Source organism: Larimichthys crocea, chromosome XV (genome assembly GCF_000972845.2).
Source record: "Larimichthys crocea isolate SSNF chromosome XV, L_crocea_2.0, whole genome shotgun sequence".
Lineage (NCBI taxonomy): Eukaryota > Metazoa > Chordata > Actinopteri > Sciaenidae > Larimichthys > Larimichthys crocea.
The window spans coordinates 12,248,184-12,262,793 of record NC_040025.1 but is presented as its reverse complement, the minus strand read 5'-3'; the positions used below and the strand labels follow the sequence as shown (position 1 = coordinate 12,262,793).

The window sequence follows — 14,610 nt, the reverse complement described above, 5'->3', positions numbered from 1 at the left end:
AATTCATCAGCTGCAATTTTGCTCGTAAAGTTTCCGAAGACACGACGCCGCTGTGGGAAGTTATGAAGTCACAGAGTTCAATCTACTCAGACTCTGGACTGACCGGGTCACGGCGGCTTTCAGCTCAGAATTTGCCAATTTTTTCCTCAAAAGTTGCCAAAAACACACAACCTGCTACCTCGTTACTGTTGTGTGAGATGCTTCTTCTACTGAGGAGTTTATATGCTGAACACAGCCGCTGTGAAACGATCAGAAGGTCACGATTTATTTCTCTCTGTCCCAAACAAACCAAATTAAACTTCGTGCTGTCATTACTCAGACTCAGACGTAGAAGTTAGTTCGTGCCCTTCAGGTTCAGTCTTCCACTTGTTAACCACTAGATGTCAGTGCTACAAATAAAAACTACATGTTGTTGACGTACCTGCGGAGAGGGTGGAGGGGGAGGTGCTTCCGGGCTCTTGTCGGTATCTCCGGCGTGCTTTCGGTACCGTGGTGGCGCTGTTGTGTCTCCGACACTTCTTCACGCTCCACCGCCGCTCCGACTTCCTCTCTCCGTTGATGAGTATCTCCGTGGAGCCGAGCTTCTTCAGGAATTTCTTCTCTACGTACTTCGCTTTGATCCAAGCCTCTTTCTCCTGCCTGCAAACGAACAACACGACACACGAAAAGACTTTTAGATGACGCGTGAGATCACACTCACACGGTTCAGTCCCGATTGATGGGTTCATACCTTGAACTGGACGGTAACGGTTTCTTTAGACCTTGTTCCTGGTATGAGCCTTCATAGATGTGGTTGATGACGCTGTTTCCAAGCTCACACATCAACTACAAAGCAAAGACAAGAGACATGAGTGGTCTTCATACTAAAACTGAACCTAAAGGAACAGACTAAGACTAAGTGTACCTTTAATAATTCTGGTTCCCACGAGTCCAGTGTGAGCGAGCGAACCTTCGAACAGTGAACTCCGAGACTCCTGCAACAAAAACAAAAACACAGTGTAACGTCTGTGACCTCCTGTTGACCCGCACTGACCTGTGATCAGGTGAACGGTGTCTCCGTCATTCGTACGTCTGTTCTCACACTATGTAACTTTGGGCTCCGGGTCGGGAGAAGTACGTAACGCTTTACGGCACTAAGTCACACAGCAGCAACTATTTCACTGATTCTGGTGAAACTGGATCATATTTTATGGAGGAAATGTTTTCTGATGTCCTTCAGCACCCAGGGGGAGTGTTAGTGTTTGTACCACAGGTGATTTGAACCTGGGCCGCAGGCGAATACTGATGGAGAGAGGAGGCAGTGTTGTGCCAGAACAGGAGCCGGGCTCAGCAGATATTGATGGAGGAAGCTGAGAAGAGAAAATGAGCTGGGCTGACTGCTGCTGGACTAGGCAGTAACATCAGCTGGCTGCTACGTCTTGTGTTGTTGACCTTGTTGATGTTGTCGGCTGGTTTTTGAACATAAGTAATGTAATCAGAACGAATACTCGAGTACAGCTGAACATATTTACCACAGTGGGATTACACTCTGAAGCTGGAGCCAACAAACCACAAAAATATATTTTATTTATGTCTAAACGGCAACAGATGGCAGCGAACACGAGGAAACCAGAGTCGTTTCTATTCGTTTAACAGGAAAGTGTGTGTGTGGTGACCTTGAATAGCTGCTTGTGATCTAAAAAAATCAAAGTGTTGCTCTGATGGGAAACGAGTCGAAGGAGCTCCTAATGTCATGCAAATCACGGCGTTCCAGCCAGGAAACAGTCTGTTACCCGGACAACAGCGATACTCCGTCTCTGCATTGTAACAAGAAGCCATGTGTGATCTCACCGAGGGAGAGAGAGGACGAGCCGCGGACAACATGAATATTCATCAGGTGGGGACGAGATTACGTAAGCTGTGATAATTAAACTCCTCCTGAGGGAATATTTCCCCCAGCGGGAGCTTGAAAAAAAGTGACGCAACGGGTGTGATGTAACCGAACACGAGCGCGCTCGGTGCATTGATCTGGATGATACCTTCATTCAGCAGCGTTACATCATGTTCACAATGAATTCAACTATTCACTGGTTTGTTCACGGCTTCATCTTCTCTCAGTGAAGACTCTCAGTCAAATCCAATAAGCATCGTCCTGCTCTTTAATCCCGCCATCGCGCCGCCTTTAAATAGCACAAAGTAACAGACAGCTGGCACCGCTTCCTGTCCTTCAGTGCCAGTACCCACACGGCACATGGCATCCACCACATCCTCCGATCAGAAATGTGTTTCGTCTTTCATGTTTCCATGATTCACTGTGCAGAATCATGGATGTGCAGATACTTTTAAAATTTCACGGCGTGCTCCCGAGATCACAGAGGAGGAGGATCAAATGTGATTGAATCCTCAGATAATCGACTTTTCTGCGACTTTTTGTGCCCAGTAGATTTAGAAGTTTTGAAGTTAGAAATATTTGTATATCCATAGATTTTAGTAGAGTCGATGTATTTGTAACTTTTTTTGGAGGGAAAAATCTAAATTAGACAGAAAATATAACAAAATTTTAGGCTTTAATACACGTCTATGTCTGGATGGGATCCCAAGCATCAACCAATGTGGCTGTGGAGTGCCCAAAAAGTTGCAGTTCCTCAAACGTCCACTTGAGGCTGGATCCAGAAGTGAGTCAGTCTCCATAAGTCCCCATGTTAGACAGCAGAAATAAACATGTTTACAGCCTGGTACAAAAAACAGTTTTGGTCTCTGTAGCTAATTTCTAACTCCTCAGACTCTTACCTGTGGATGCCGGAGCACTCGATACACAGCAGGATGCCCAGGTTGATGGAGGCCCAGCGAGGGTCAGCCTGGCCGCAGTCGCAGCACTGCTCGTTCCCCGGCAGACACTGGATCCTCTGCAGGATGGTCTCCCCTCGGACAATGCGCTCCCGCGGCTCGCTGGCCGAATCGATACTACTGGTGGACGGAGAAGCCGTTCGGTCCAGATGCTAAAACACGGAAAACGACATTTAAATATAACGAGATGCTGTTTCCCAATGTTTCCAGTCTTTATGCTGAGCTAAGCTGAGGATACCTCGATATAGTAGGTGTCCGGGCTCTCTCTGTAGGCGGAGGCGATGCTGGCTTGAACTGCCTGAATCCACGCTTGCCTCAGCTTCTCGGACTCAGCCTGAAGCATGCAGCTCCTGCAAAACAAACAAAGTCACAATGCAGCTTCTGTAATGCTAACATGACATTCACATGCAGATATCTGCTTAAAGAGACGAGCCTAAATGTCTTTCTTGTTATTCTTGCAAATGAAGTTGCTAATCGGACTGCAGAGGAAGTTTCTGGATATCCTCTGGGTACACTGACAGCCACAGAGGATAAATCATCGGCTTGGCTATGTGGCATCACATATTTGTTAAATTAAGTATCTTAACTTAAGTTTAGTTTAGTCATAAGTAAGATCACCAAAGAAATCACGATTCACCCTCTGGGGAACACGAATCGCATCCGATAGTTGAGCCTTACTTGGACGGGGAGACGACCTCGAAGCAGAACCTCCTCTCGATGTCCTCGCACGGTTTAACGGAGCACAGTCGGAGATCTTCGACCACGACCGTCAGCGAATCCTGACGACAAACAAACAAACAACATGACACAAATAATAAAAAACAGCTGTTCGTCCTCGATAAGACATTTTCCCCGTGCCCTCACCATTAGATATTTACACACTGACGTCGAGCAGAGAGCTGAAAACGACCTAAAAACCTCTCCGAGTACTCAGATATGATGGATTTCATTAAAGTGCACTTAACCTCCCAGAGCTCTCTTCTTCGCCCAGGAGGAAGCAGATAGCTCGGAGATATGCAATAACTTTATTTATTTATATTTGGACTTGCCTTGAGCTTCTTCTGATAGACCAGCTGACTGTTCTGTATGGAGAACCACCGCCTGCAGAGAGAGAGAGGGAGCGATAAATAAATCGGGTTTTAGATGGATATCCTGCTGATGTTTACGGGTCGGTGCACAGAGGTGACCCTGCTGAGGATAGCAGTGATCAAACAAGAGTAAAAACATCAAGTTAAATGTGTTTCACTGCCGGCAACGCAACATCACGACCACACGAGATGAATTTATCACATCGCTCGAGGACCAGAGGGACAAACATAATATTAACATATAATATTAACCTGCATTATATATGTATAAACACATGTAACGTACTGATGTGAAGCTGTATTTTCATACTGTATATCACATAGTGTTTGTGTCCGTTTATATTATGTTTCACTGAGTTGCATTATTCATTCATAGAGGGAGCCTTTAATGTTTGATGTTGCGGGGACCGTCAGACAAAATCGAGATAATTGCGTCCTCCAGTCAGTGTTACGTTGCCATGGAGTCAGCTGTGACCTGAGCACTGTTGGCACATAGACTGTATAAATCATGTGAAGCTCAGTGTGTGCAGACCAGAGCTGCCACCTGCAGCGGGCACCCGCCCGTCAATCGATTCTGCAGAATTTGAACAGGTGAGTTCTATAAAACGGTTCAGAAAGTTGCTCTACGTTGTGTAGCCGTAGAGCAAACACCTGCGTGATACAGAAAACTAAAAGAGAGGTCAGGTCGAGACCACGAACACACAGCTGCAAAGTTCAACTCTTTGAATAGTCGACGTGACGCTGTCTGGTCTCGGTTACAGTTGATCTGCAGCTGGTCTAAAACGCTGGTTATGTGGATGTATTGATCGTGATGCTGTCAGAAATAATGATCCAACATAAAAACACACACACATGAAACACAAAACAAAATAAAGACAGCATCACACGGTCTTCAATCAGGGGTCTACAAACCCTAGGAGGTCCACAGAGACAGCATGGGGTCCGCCAATTTTTCTCATAATAATTGGCAATTTCCACCAGAATAACGTTGACTGTGAGGGTGCTGGTAACTGAGAAACTTGCTCTTGACGTTTAATAAACAATAATAATCATGCATGAACTTTTTAATCAACCATAAACACATACAGGCTAATAACCCAGTATATAAATACTTAGTTATTAGTTAATAAGGTGAAATAAAAGTTGAATAAAGTAAATCTGCCCAAATCTTACACACTGCACCTTTAATAAAGTTGTATTCTCTTTAATTTTAGTGTTTCTAACTCTACGTAACGCAGCAGAATGTCAAAGTGTTTAACCACTGCGTACACTAACATGATATTTCACAGTATGGAGAGATGTTAGTTACCTGTTCCAGGTCTTAAAGGCGTTGCTGGCCCTCTTGAACAAGTATCCCTCCATCACCACACCATTGGGAGCGTCCACGTTGAACTCCACCTTTGAGTCGTCATATGAAAAGTCCTGAAACAGAAGAGACCCCCCCAAAAATAAACAAACATGAACCCCAGCTCTCATATAAAAGGTAAGCAGACCAGCTGATTGTGTCTGTTCTCTGCATGTGTGCTGCTCCTCGATGTGCTGCAGACCACAAATCGGACCCGATCATCGCGCGCCGTGCGATCATGTAGAAGCGATCACGTGTGTTAGTTCATGTATGCATACGGGTCGCGTGCCAGCTTCCTGTGTGGCATTTCATAACCGAACAGATGTGGGTGTGACGCAGATTATTACATAAACAGAGAGTGTGATTCATGAGAAACTGCCCTCTGACCTCTTCATGACACCTTCATGAGTTTTAGGAGGCACAGAAATCATCTGCAGAACGTCCTGAGACTGTTGATAAGATACATTTAGGAGTGATTTAATAAGCAGCGGGGACAGAATATTAAGTTATCTTAATTTAATTCAAACATCGCCCGCCCGCCTGCATGCAGCTCTGAGACAAAACCAGACGCTGCCTTCCCACCAGAGAAATCTATCAGACATAAAGAAGGACCCAAAAATATCTGAAAGTGTCTGCTGGTGCCGGAGTGACCCAAATAGAAACTGGCTCTGCTGTTTCGTAACGCAGTGGTGCAGCAGCAGCAGCAGCTCCCGGCACACCATTACCTACTTACTGTATGTCTGACGTTCTGCTATCACCATTTTAACCCGAGTACACGATGAAAACAGGTTAAATCTCAGCACACGTGGGAGACGAAACGTTTCAGTCACCAGGCGTCAAACACGACCCGGATCATGACATTAATAATTCAATAAAAACATCGTTAAAACAGCTCGTCAGAGACCAATTAATAACAAATAAAGAGACTAAAAGAAGACCATGAAAGACTGGAATGGCAATGTGTGATAAGTCGTTTCTTTAGGGAAGCAGCTAAATGAAGAAATAAAACGCCACAACCAACCTGTTCATATCTGATAATCTATTAATAAAGAAAAGGACGTCAGTCAGTGTTTTGTCTACCTTAAAAAACAGGTTAAATCTCAGCACACGTTAGACATAAAACATTTCAGTCATCAGGCTTCAAACAAGACTAACAATAAAGATACTTCAGTTCCAGCTTGTAGCATCAATAATTCAATGAAAACATCCTCAAAACGGCTCGTCAGAGACCAAAACATACAAATGAAGACACGAAAAGAAGACGATGATGCACGATAAGTCGTTTCTTTCATGCAGAAAACGAAGGAATAAAACCAGCCTGTTAAAATCTGATGAGCTATCAAAGAAAATGAGATCTCAGTCAGTGTTTCGTCGTCTTAGTCGACCTGATTTTGTGCAGGAATTCAACCATTTTCCATGACTGCCCTCATGTTTTGACATATATCTTTGAAGGATTACACCCGGGGGGGGCTGAACATTTTCAAGGTTTTAACAGAGCGACATGTTGCTGAGCGAAACTAAGCGAGAACACATGTTATAGCCTAAAACTACAAACTACTGTGACAGCAGTACGACCTCCACATCTCTCTGAAAAGAGACGAGCATTCCTCAGGACTGAAGTCACAAACAAGCCGTTGAGATGCAAATCAACCCACCACACTGTGATCCCACCGGCAGAAGATCTTCATTTTCAGACGTTTCTTTCTCTCCAACACATAAACAGTCTCTCCTGGAGTCTCTCAGAGTCGCTGCATCTTCACTCTCACAGGGTTGGACCTCCTCTCTCAGCGGAGGAGGCTATCACTGCATTGTGTCGCTGTAATTCCAGCACTAACATGCGCGCCGTCCGCTACAGCCACCTGCCTGCTGCTCCCCGCGAACCTCGGGATTAGGACTAATTACCATACAGCTGCCAGAGTATCTGATGGCGAGAATAGCGGACTACACTACGCAGTACTGTAGCTGCCCTTGACCCAAAGACGAGCAGGCTGCTTTGGTTTGAACACACCTCCCCTGCTGATGGAGAAGAAGAAGGTGGGAGTTTCATCCCCCTGTTGACTCAGAGAGAATCTATCTGGCAGACTGCCCAGATCACCAAACAAACGCCCCTCTGGACCTGATTTACCGTCTACACTGACCCAGCAATGCAAATATCCAAACTATAAGAAGTCTTACCTTGGGCTGTCAGCATGGGAGCCAACGCTGAACGAGACTCTGCAAAATCTCACAAGCCGAACAACAAAGAGCATCTATTTTTAATGACGCCAACGTCACACACACAATCTGAACACCGGTGAATTATTGAACGAGCGGAGAAACAGAGTTCTGAACGTTTGAAGCGAGACAGGAGACGCTTCGTTCATCCACCTGCTGCTGCTGCACACAGGTCGGCCAACGTCAAGAGCGCCGACGCCAAGCGTCGAGTCCACGGACGACTCAGTCAGCTGTGATTTGTTGATAAAGTCTACCAGCTTCTAATCATCATCTCAACCAACATGGTCGACCTCACTGCAAAGTTACAAAGACCCGACATCTCGGAAGTCTTTTCTGATCATAATAAATCATCTGTCGCTGTTTTATTGTGGCGTCATGAAAGCGAACGTTGATTTCCTGACAGCGCACGACTTCAGATTCAAAACCGTCTGAAGATCACCTCATCTGACGAAACGTCACGTGTTGATGCGTGAAGAGCTATATTCGTCCACACGTCGACTTCTTTTTTTTATCTCATGAAGGACGAGAATATTTAAACAGAAACAACTTCTGGGGCTTTTTTTGTTTCCGCGTGTGAATTTCAGGGGAAGTTTTGGACGAAACGGCGGAAAGAAGAATGAGGAACAAGAACTTTTTCTGACTTTAGAGCTGCATGATCGACGTTTTCAAGAAGAAACGTGAAACATTTGTTGGTTTCAGCTTCTAAATCTAAAAGACTTAAAGTCTCATATGACAGTAAAGTGAATATCTTTAAGTTCTGGACTCTAAAATGACAAAATCATGAATCTATCAATCGAGAATGTCCTAATAATTGTTATTTTCCGTCCCAAATCTCATTAAAAGGTTTCTCCGTAAGATTTTAAATCATGTACATACATTTATTCATGTCATATATTAACATGCGTGTCTGTTTTGTCTGTCCAAACAAACAAACATTGCTGCAACATCTGTGTATGTGGAGTAAAAATAAATGCAGCAATGCAGCGTGAAATATAGAATGTGAGCCGACAGCCTCTTACAGGACTTCTCCATTAAAGCTGCGGTTAAAAATGAATGTCTCTGACGTTTGGATGCATCCTCTGCAGCCAGCGGTGGTGACAGTCTGCAGTCGGAGCACTTTAACTCTATTTCTGCTCCCCCCTCCTACCTCCTCCTTTTGTCCTGGGTAAGTTTACACAAGGCTTATTGCACATGCTCGATGTGGTGAGGACAAAGTAGGCCACGCTGTTCTAGAAGAGGCGCAGAACAAAGAAATACATTCGACAGCGGCGTGTATGAATACATCGAGTGTGGAGGGATAAAAAACATGAGAAACCGACTCAGTTTAATGCAGGAAACTATCAAAAATGTAGTGTTGGAGAGGAGGTCCTCTCTGAAGAGCTGGAGGTCTTCAGGAGGTTTATGAAGGTAGAGAGGGACGCCCCTGATCTGGTAGGAACTGGTGGGACGTTCCACCAACGGGGAACAACAGACGAGAAAAGTTTGGATCGGTTTGGAGCGGCAGAGCCAGGCGTCGTTCATTGGAGGAGGTAACATGTGTCTGTATGAGGGCGTTCAAGTAGGTGGACGCAGAACCGGAGACGACTTCGTAGTCAAGCATTGGGTGCGATACGCGATTTTAAACCTCACCGGCTCCGCTGTGGTCCGGTTCAGAAGATTTTTGATGGACGCAGCGTCAATTTAACTTAGAGCACCTCGAGCTGACAGGAAGTCAGATACAGAAACAGCACAGAGAATCCGGTGGACTTTCAAAATAAAACTATGTAGCATATTAACACATGTAGAAGGAGGGTCTGAAACGCTCATGGTTGGGTTTGAAGGACCAAAACATCAGCATCACACACACGACGTGACAGAGACGTGCCCGGTCGGGTTTCAGGGGTAGGAGTTTGAATTTAACACGGGCTGCTACAGGTAGCTAGTGGAGATCGATGATCAGCGGGGTAACATGTGACCTTTTGGGGGTTGGTTGTGGACCAGGCGAGCTGCCACGTTCTGGATCATGTGAAAGAGTGTCAGGAGTTTGGTAGCATGTTGTGTCAAGTAAGGTCTGACCGGGCAACAGAGGTGATCAGGGAAGGTTGGTTGGTCATCGATCATGACTTCTAAGGTTCTTTTGATGTTGAGGACCAGCAGGTTCAGCTGCCTTCAGAGCTCTAATTGTTTCCAATTACTAATAGTTTTGTATGAATGATTCAGGATACCCTGGAGGCTTTGAGATTTTGGCAACAGCTTAAAGAAAACTTCAAAGAAGAGGTTTGTTAATGTTCTGTATGAACCCTCCTCACACTCAGACAGACAAAGACGTGTTTGAATGAAACGGAGGAGTACTCACCTGCAGGAGAGTCTGAGAGGAGGTGGTGGCATCAGGAAAAAGGAGAAAAGAAGATACATCGTTAGAACCAGCAGACTTTTAATCAGTCACACCACAATGTTTTCACACCATGCACATCTTTAATGTGACCTTGTTAATTCACTACTACAGCTCACGTCCCTTGGTGATGGTGAATGGCGCATGAGGCTTAGCGACTCACAGCTTTGACAAAAACAGATCAATAGCTGCCCCTCCACATGTGACCCAGCCCTTCTTATCCACAAACAGAGACCACGGCGCCCGGAGGGAGAGCGCTGACCGGAGCAGTGCCTGACAGATGGTCACTGATCCCGGGGTAACAGAGGAGCCAGACGCTGGAGGGAAGGCTTCCTGAATTATTAAATGGCAACATGGAGGACGAGGAGAGGGCACTACTTTTTTACGGATCTGATTATTTTAGCAGCGAGCGTGCAGTTTGTTTATGAAATGATCTTAAGATTAAAAGTCTCTTGAGATGCTCATCATGGGGCGAGACAAAAAGTCAGATGATCACCAAAGTGAGTGGGATTCACCCTCTGGCGACCACGAACATTGTGACGACGCTCCACCTGGCCACCAGGTGTCCCTGCTGCTCTCCTTGTTGTGTTTTTACAGACGCTGAATGAACATGTAGTCCTGCTTCTTCCACCCCCCCCGGCTAATCTAAAAATTAAGATGTGGATCATTGGTGGACCTGTAACCACACCCACCTGTCAATCAAAGCGTCCACGCTCTTAATCCTGCATAACTTTAAGCCTTAATATAATGTGAACAGGTGAGTTGTATATAAATTCACCCTCAGTACAGTTGTCATGAACGGGGAAATTAGCTACAGAGACCAAAACTGTTTTTTGTACCAGGCTGTAAACATGTTTATTTCTGCTGTCTAACATGGGGACTTATGGAGACTGACTCACTTCTGGAGCCAGCCTCAAGTGGACGTTTGAGGGACTGCAGTTTTTGGCACGGAGGTTGCCGCTTGGCCACACCTGGGCCGGTGTGTGTGCTGCCCTATAAAGACCTCCATGATCCTCCAGACATGACAACATGCTTCACACTACTGCACGTTTTTTCAGTGATTTAAAGCTCATCAAAGCATCACGTCAGCACTTTAACAGACTCACTGCTGCTCATACATCAGATGACACTGTAGTTAATGTGCCGACCGTCTACAGCAGACAACAGCGGGATTAAAAAAAACATTTAATTCCACCTGATTTAATGCTTAAATCGATGCCTTGACTTTGTTAGGAGGGATTAATCAAACACTTCCCAGCTGCCCAGGTCTAATCCCTCCCCCAGTCACAACAGATGCACCGGGCCAAGTGGCAGACTGGATCCTGGAGGTGAGATGTGAGCACATTCGCACCCCGTTAAGAGTCTAGGAATAGCTCAGTATCAACCTGCCAACCTGAAGAGGCAAAAAGAAGATTCTTCTTCTTCTTCTTCAACACGAGCGTGTGCAACTTCAAACCAAACTGAGTCCTCTCCAGCAGGGAAATATCAAAGAGAGGCAGACGTGAAAGGAGGTTTGTTTTTTTTTTTATCCAAGGTTTTCAAGGAGTGGTGTCAGTGTCAGGTGTGTGTGGCAAAGACAAACACGACCATCGCGGAGAAGAACACTCACAGAGGCTCCTCACAAGGAGACGTTGTGCTGACGATGGGAGTTTTTGTCACTTACAGCTGCATCTTTTTCTGCATCCAGTGTGCAAAGAAGATACCGGAACCACATCAGGGTTTCGAGTCTGTCCGAAGCCGACCGAGTATGAACGTGTGACGGGAAACCAGGCGGAACAATACAGCCCATTTTAATCAGCACTGTCGTGGTTGTTCCCTCCGTGTACTCCTCATACTCATGACAACTGACATTTTTATACAACTCACCTGTTCAGATTATATTAAGTCTTAAAGTTATGCAGGATTAAGAGCGTGGACGCTTTGATTGACAGACATGGCTTGTTTGAGCAACGAGGCATCTTTGCTGATTTTTCGATTAGCCGGGGGAAGAAACAACCCCACGTCTTTAGTTTATATGTGTAACATCTCCTGACAGCACGCCATCGCGTTAAGACCTGCAGATTTTCACACGTTACTTAATAAACAATGTAAGAACTCACCCTCTGCTGAATGGTTGCATGTTTATGCTCCATCTCCCTCTTCTCCATGGCTGAATCGATCACCAGCTGATCGAGCTGGAAGTCCAGACAAAAAAACAAAACAAGTTCAGGGTTTCTAATGTAACATTTATAACAGAGTGAAGGCACGGAGAGGAGCTGACTCACTGAGCAGCTGTATCTGTTTGAGCTGTGATGGATGCGTGTATCAATCAACTCAAATGACGAGTTACGTAACTGCCTCTCGTCAATAGTTCACATGAGGATCAAACTCAGACTCACCTCGGCAGCCAGTTTCTTCATGTACGGGTCGATATCATCCAGCAGGTTGTAGCCCTGCTGGAACAGCGAGTACTGAGCGTGCATGAACGACAGCATCTGTGCGGAAGAGAAGGCGGCCGTGAACACGCAGATCTCTGTATGTGGAAGATATTATAAAGACGATTGTGTGTGTGTGTGTGTGTGTGTGTGCACTCACAGCGTCTAGGATCTCAAATTTCTTCTTCGCCTGGAGGACGTTGATCTGCAGAGAAAACACAGACACGTGTCTCTAAATTAACTTTGTTTTCAGCCTCTTCAAGCGCTGAGAGGGAAGCCAGAAGAGGCTGGACTTGACGCCTCCTGGCTGCCACAGTATGTGAGGCTCTCTCCTCAACTCTTCAGCCCGTAAACAACCGGAAGAAGTTCCCTGATGATACAGCCGACTTTGTATCAGAAGGAAATGAGCAGGAGTACAGGTGGTGTGACCTCAACCACCCTTGCATCAATGGCAAGAACTGAACAAGAACTTCTATAAGTCACACACCACCAACTATTTGGTGGAGGTTTCAAAGTGTTTCATAACAGTCAGCAGAGCCAGTGTCGTGCCAGAACAGGAGCTGAGCTCCAGACAGATAATGACAGAGGTCGAAAAAACCCGAAGAGGATGTTGGCGGAGGAAGAAGCCACCGGACAAGAGCAAATCTGGGCTGACTTTTAGTCGTGTGGGATACCACAGTGGGATGATACGCTGAAACTGGAGGTGATAAATGACACATTTCTACGAAATGTTGCTGTAAATCCACGTCGAAATCCAACACATGAACACATATTTGAACATATAGATGTTTCTCTAACCTGTAGCACGTAGTCCAGAGCGAGGTGTCTGAAGCACTTTCTCGTGATGCTCAGGGTGCCGGAGGCTTCCTCCACCTCGTGAGGTTTGTTCCTCGGCGCCTGAGCGTTCTTCACCTGCGCTATCTCCAGATCCTCACGCACCCGGTCGAAGTTTTTCTTCGTCTCCTTGAACTTCCGAACATCCCTGACAGACACAGATAAAGCAACTTTACGTTGGGTCACAAACAAACTACAGACTTTGCTTTTTAGAGCCCAGACAGTCACAGGTGACCTACATGTCTGTGACAACATGTTTGGGCTGCCAAGGGTTGGTCTCTGTTTAATATTTCAAAACACCAAAAAGGTTTTTCAGAGGTACTTTTCCTCTTTTAAAAGGTTACGGACTCTGGATGTGTTGAATATTTCATAGGTCTAAAGTTCTGCAGGGACACCTGAATCGTACGTTTACTCACTCTTTCACAAAGTTGTGCAACTGCTGCTTCACAGAGCGCTGAGCTTGATCGAACAGGATCTGAAACAGACGAGAAGAAGATTCATTAAATGTGTTTTTAAAGAGAAAAGGGATAAACACATCGGCTGTGTAAATGTGTGTGTCTGCCTTTCTCGCTCCATCTATAAGACGTTTGACCACGTGCGGTTTACTTCTGACCAACAGAGGGCGACACATCACAGCTTTTTCCACATCACCCCTGTAAACGAGGCTAAATCAGCCTTGAAGCCTTGTTTGAATGAACGGTGGCTGAACGTCACTCCGACTCAAACTACACCCGCTCTAACACACGCCGCCTTTGGTGAGGTGTTTTACATTCAACCACCTCCTCCTCCTCCTCCTCCTCCTCCTCGTCTCTGAGCACCTCCTCTGATCGCTCCTGCCATGCTGCTGCTGCTGCTGCTGTTAAATAGGTCACTTGGGCAGAGAGGGAGGGAGGAAGTGAGAGGGAGGAGGAGGAGAGAGGAGAGAGGAGGCTTTTGGTACAATGTGACACTGCAGTCTGCATCCAGACAAACTGAACTGCGATCACCACAACAGAGCAGCCCGACTGGTTAAAGGGTTTGCATCCTCATCCTGTCTGAATAATTGGATATTCAACTTGTTTGTGAGGATTAGAAGATCTGAGCTCCATAAAACTCTGCAGCTTATGTGTGTTTGAGCTCAGAGAGATTACAGGAACTGACGATGAGTACAGGCTGTGTACAGATCACTTAAAAAATAAAAATGTGACTGCCTATGGGCGAAAACGTGGATCATGGGCGAGCTGAATGACGGCTGGTTGCTCAAACAAGCCATCTGTAACGACACCCACCTGTCAATCAAAGCGTCCACGCTCTTAATCCTGCATAACTTTAAGCCTTAATATAATGTGAACAGGTGAGTTGTATATAAATTCACCCTCAGTACAGTTGTCATGAACGGGGAAATTAGCTACAGAGACCAAAACTGTTTTTTGTACCAGGCTGTAAACATGTTTATTTCTGCTGTCTAACATGGGGACTTATGGAGACTGACTCACTTCTGGAGCCAGCCTCAAGTGGACGTTAGAGGAACTGCAGTTT

General features: G+C 45.7%; 1 protein-coding gene across 2 annotated transcripts in view; it reads right to left on the bottom strand.

The window, feature by feature from the left end:
* Positions 1–14,610, bottom strand: part of acap3a (ArfGAP with coiled-coil, ankyrin repeat and PH domains 3a) — a 60,067-nt gene that overhangs the window by 7,743 nt on the left and 37,714 nt on the right. For both annotated transcript variants that reach the window (XM_027288601.1, XM_027288602.1), the window contains exons 5-18: positions 13,509–13,567; positions 13,057–13,240; positions 12,419–12,463; positions 12,223–12,318; positions 11,944–12,018; positions 9,809–9,820; positions 5,224–5,336; positions 3,876–3,927; positions 3,505–3,605; positions 3,065–3,176; positions 2,770–2,978; positions 905–974; positions 731–825; positions 422–639 (exon numbers count right to left, since the gene is read on the bottom strand). In XM_027288601.1, coding sequence (XP_027144402.1) covers positions 422–639; positions 731–825; positions 905–974; positions 2,770–2,978; positions 3,065–3,176; positions 3,505–3,605; positions 3,876–3,927; positions 5,224–5,336; positions 9,809–9,820; positions 11,944–12,018; positions 12,223–12,318; positions 12,419–12,463; positions 13,057–13,240; positions 13,509–13,567 — 1,441 coding nt within the window. The remainder of the gene's footprint in view (positions 1–421; positions 640–730; positions 826–904; positions 975–2,769; positions 2,979–3,064; positions 3,177–3,504; positions 3,606–3,875; positions 3,928–5,223; positions 5,337–9,808; positions 9,821–11,943; positions 12,019–12,222; positions 12,319–12,418; positions 12,464–13,056; positions 13,241–13,508; positions 13,568–14,610) is intronic.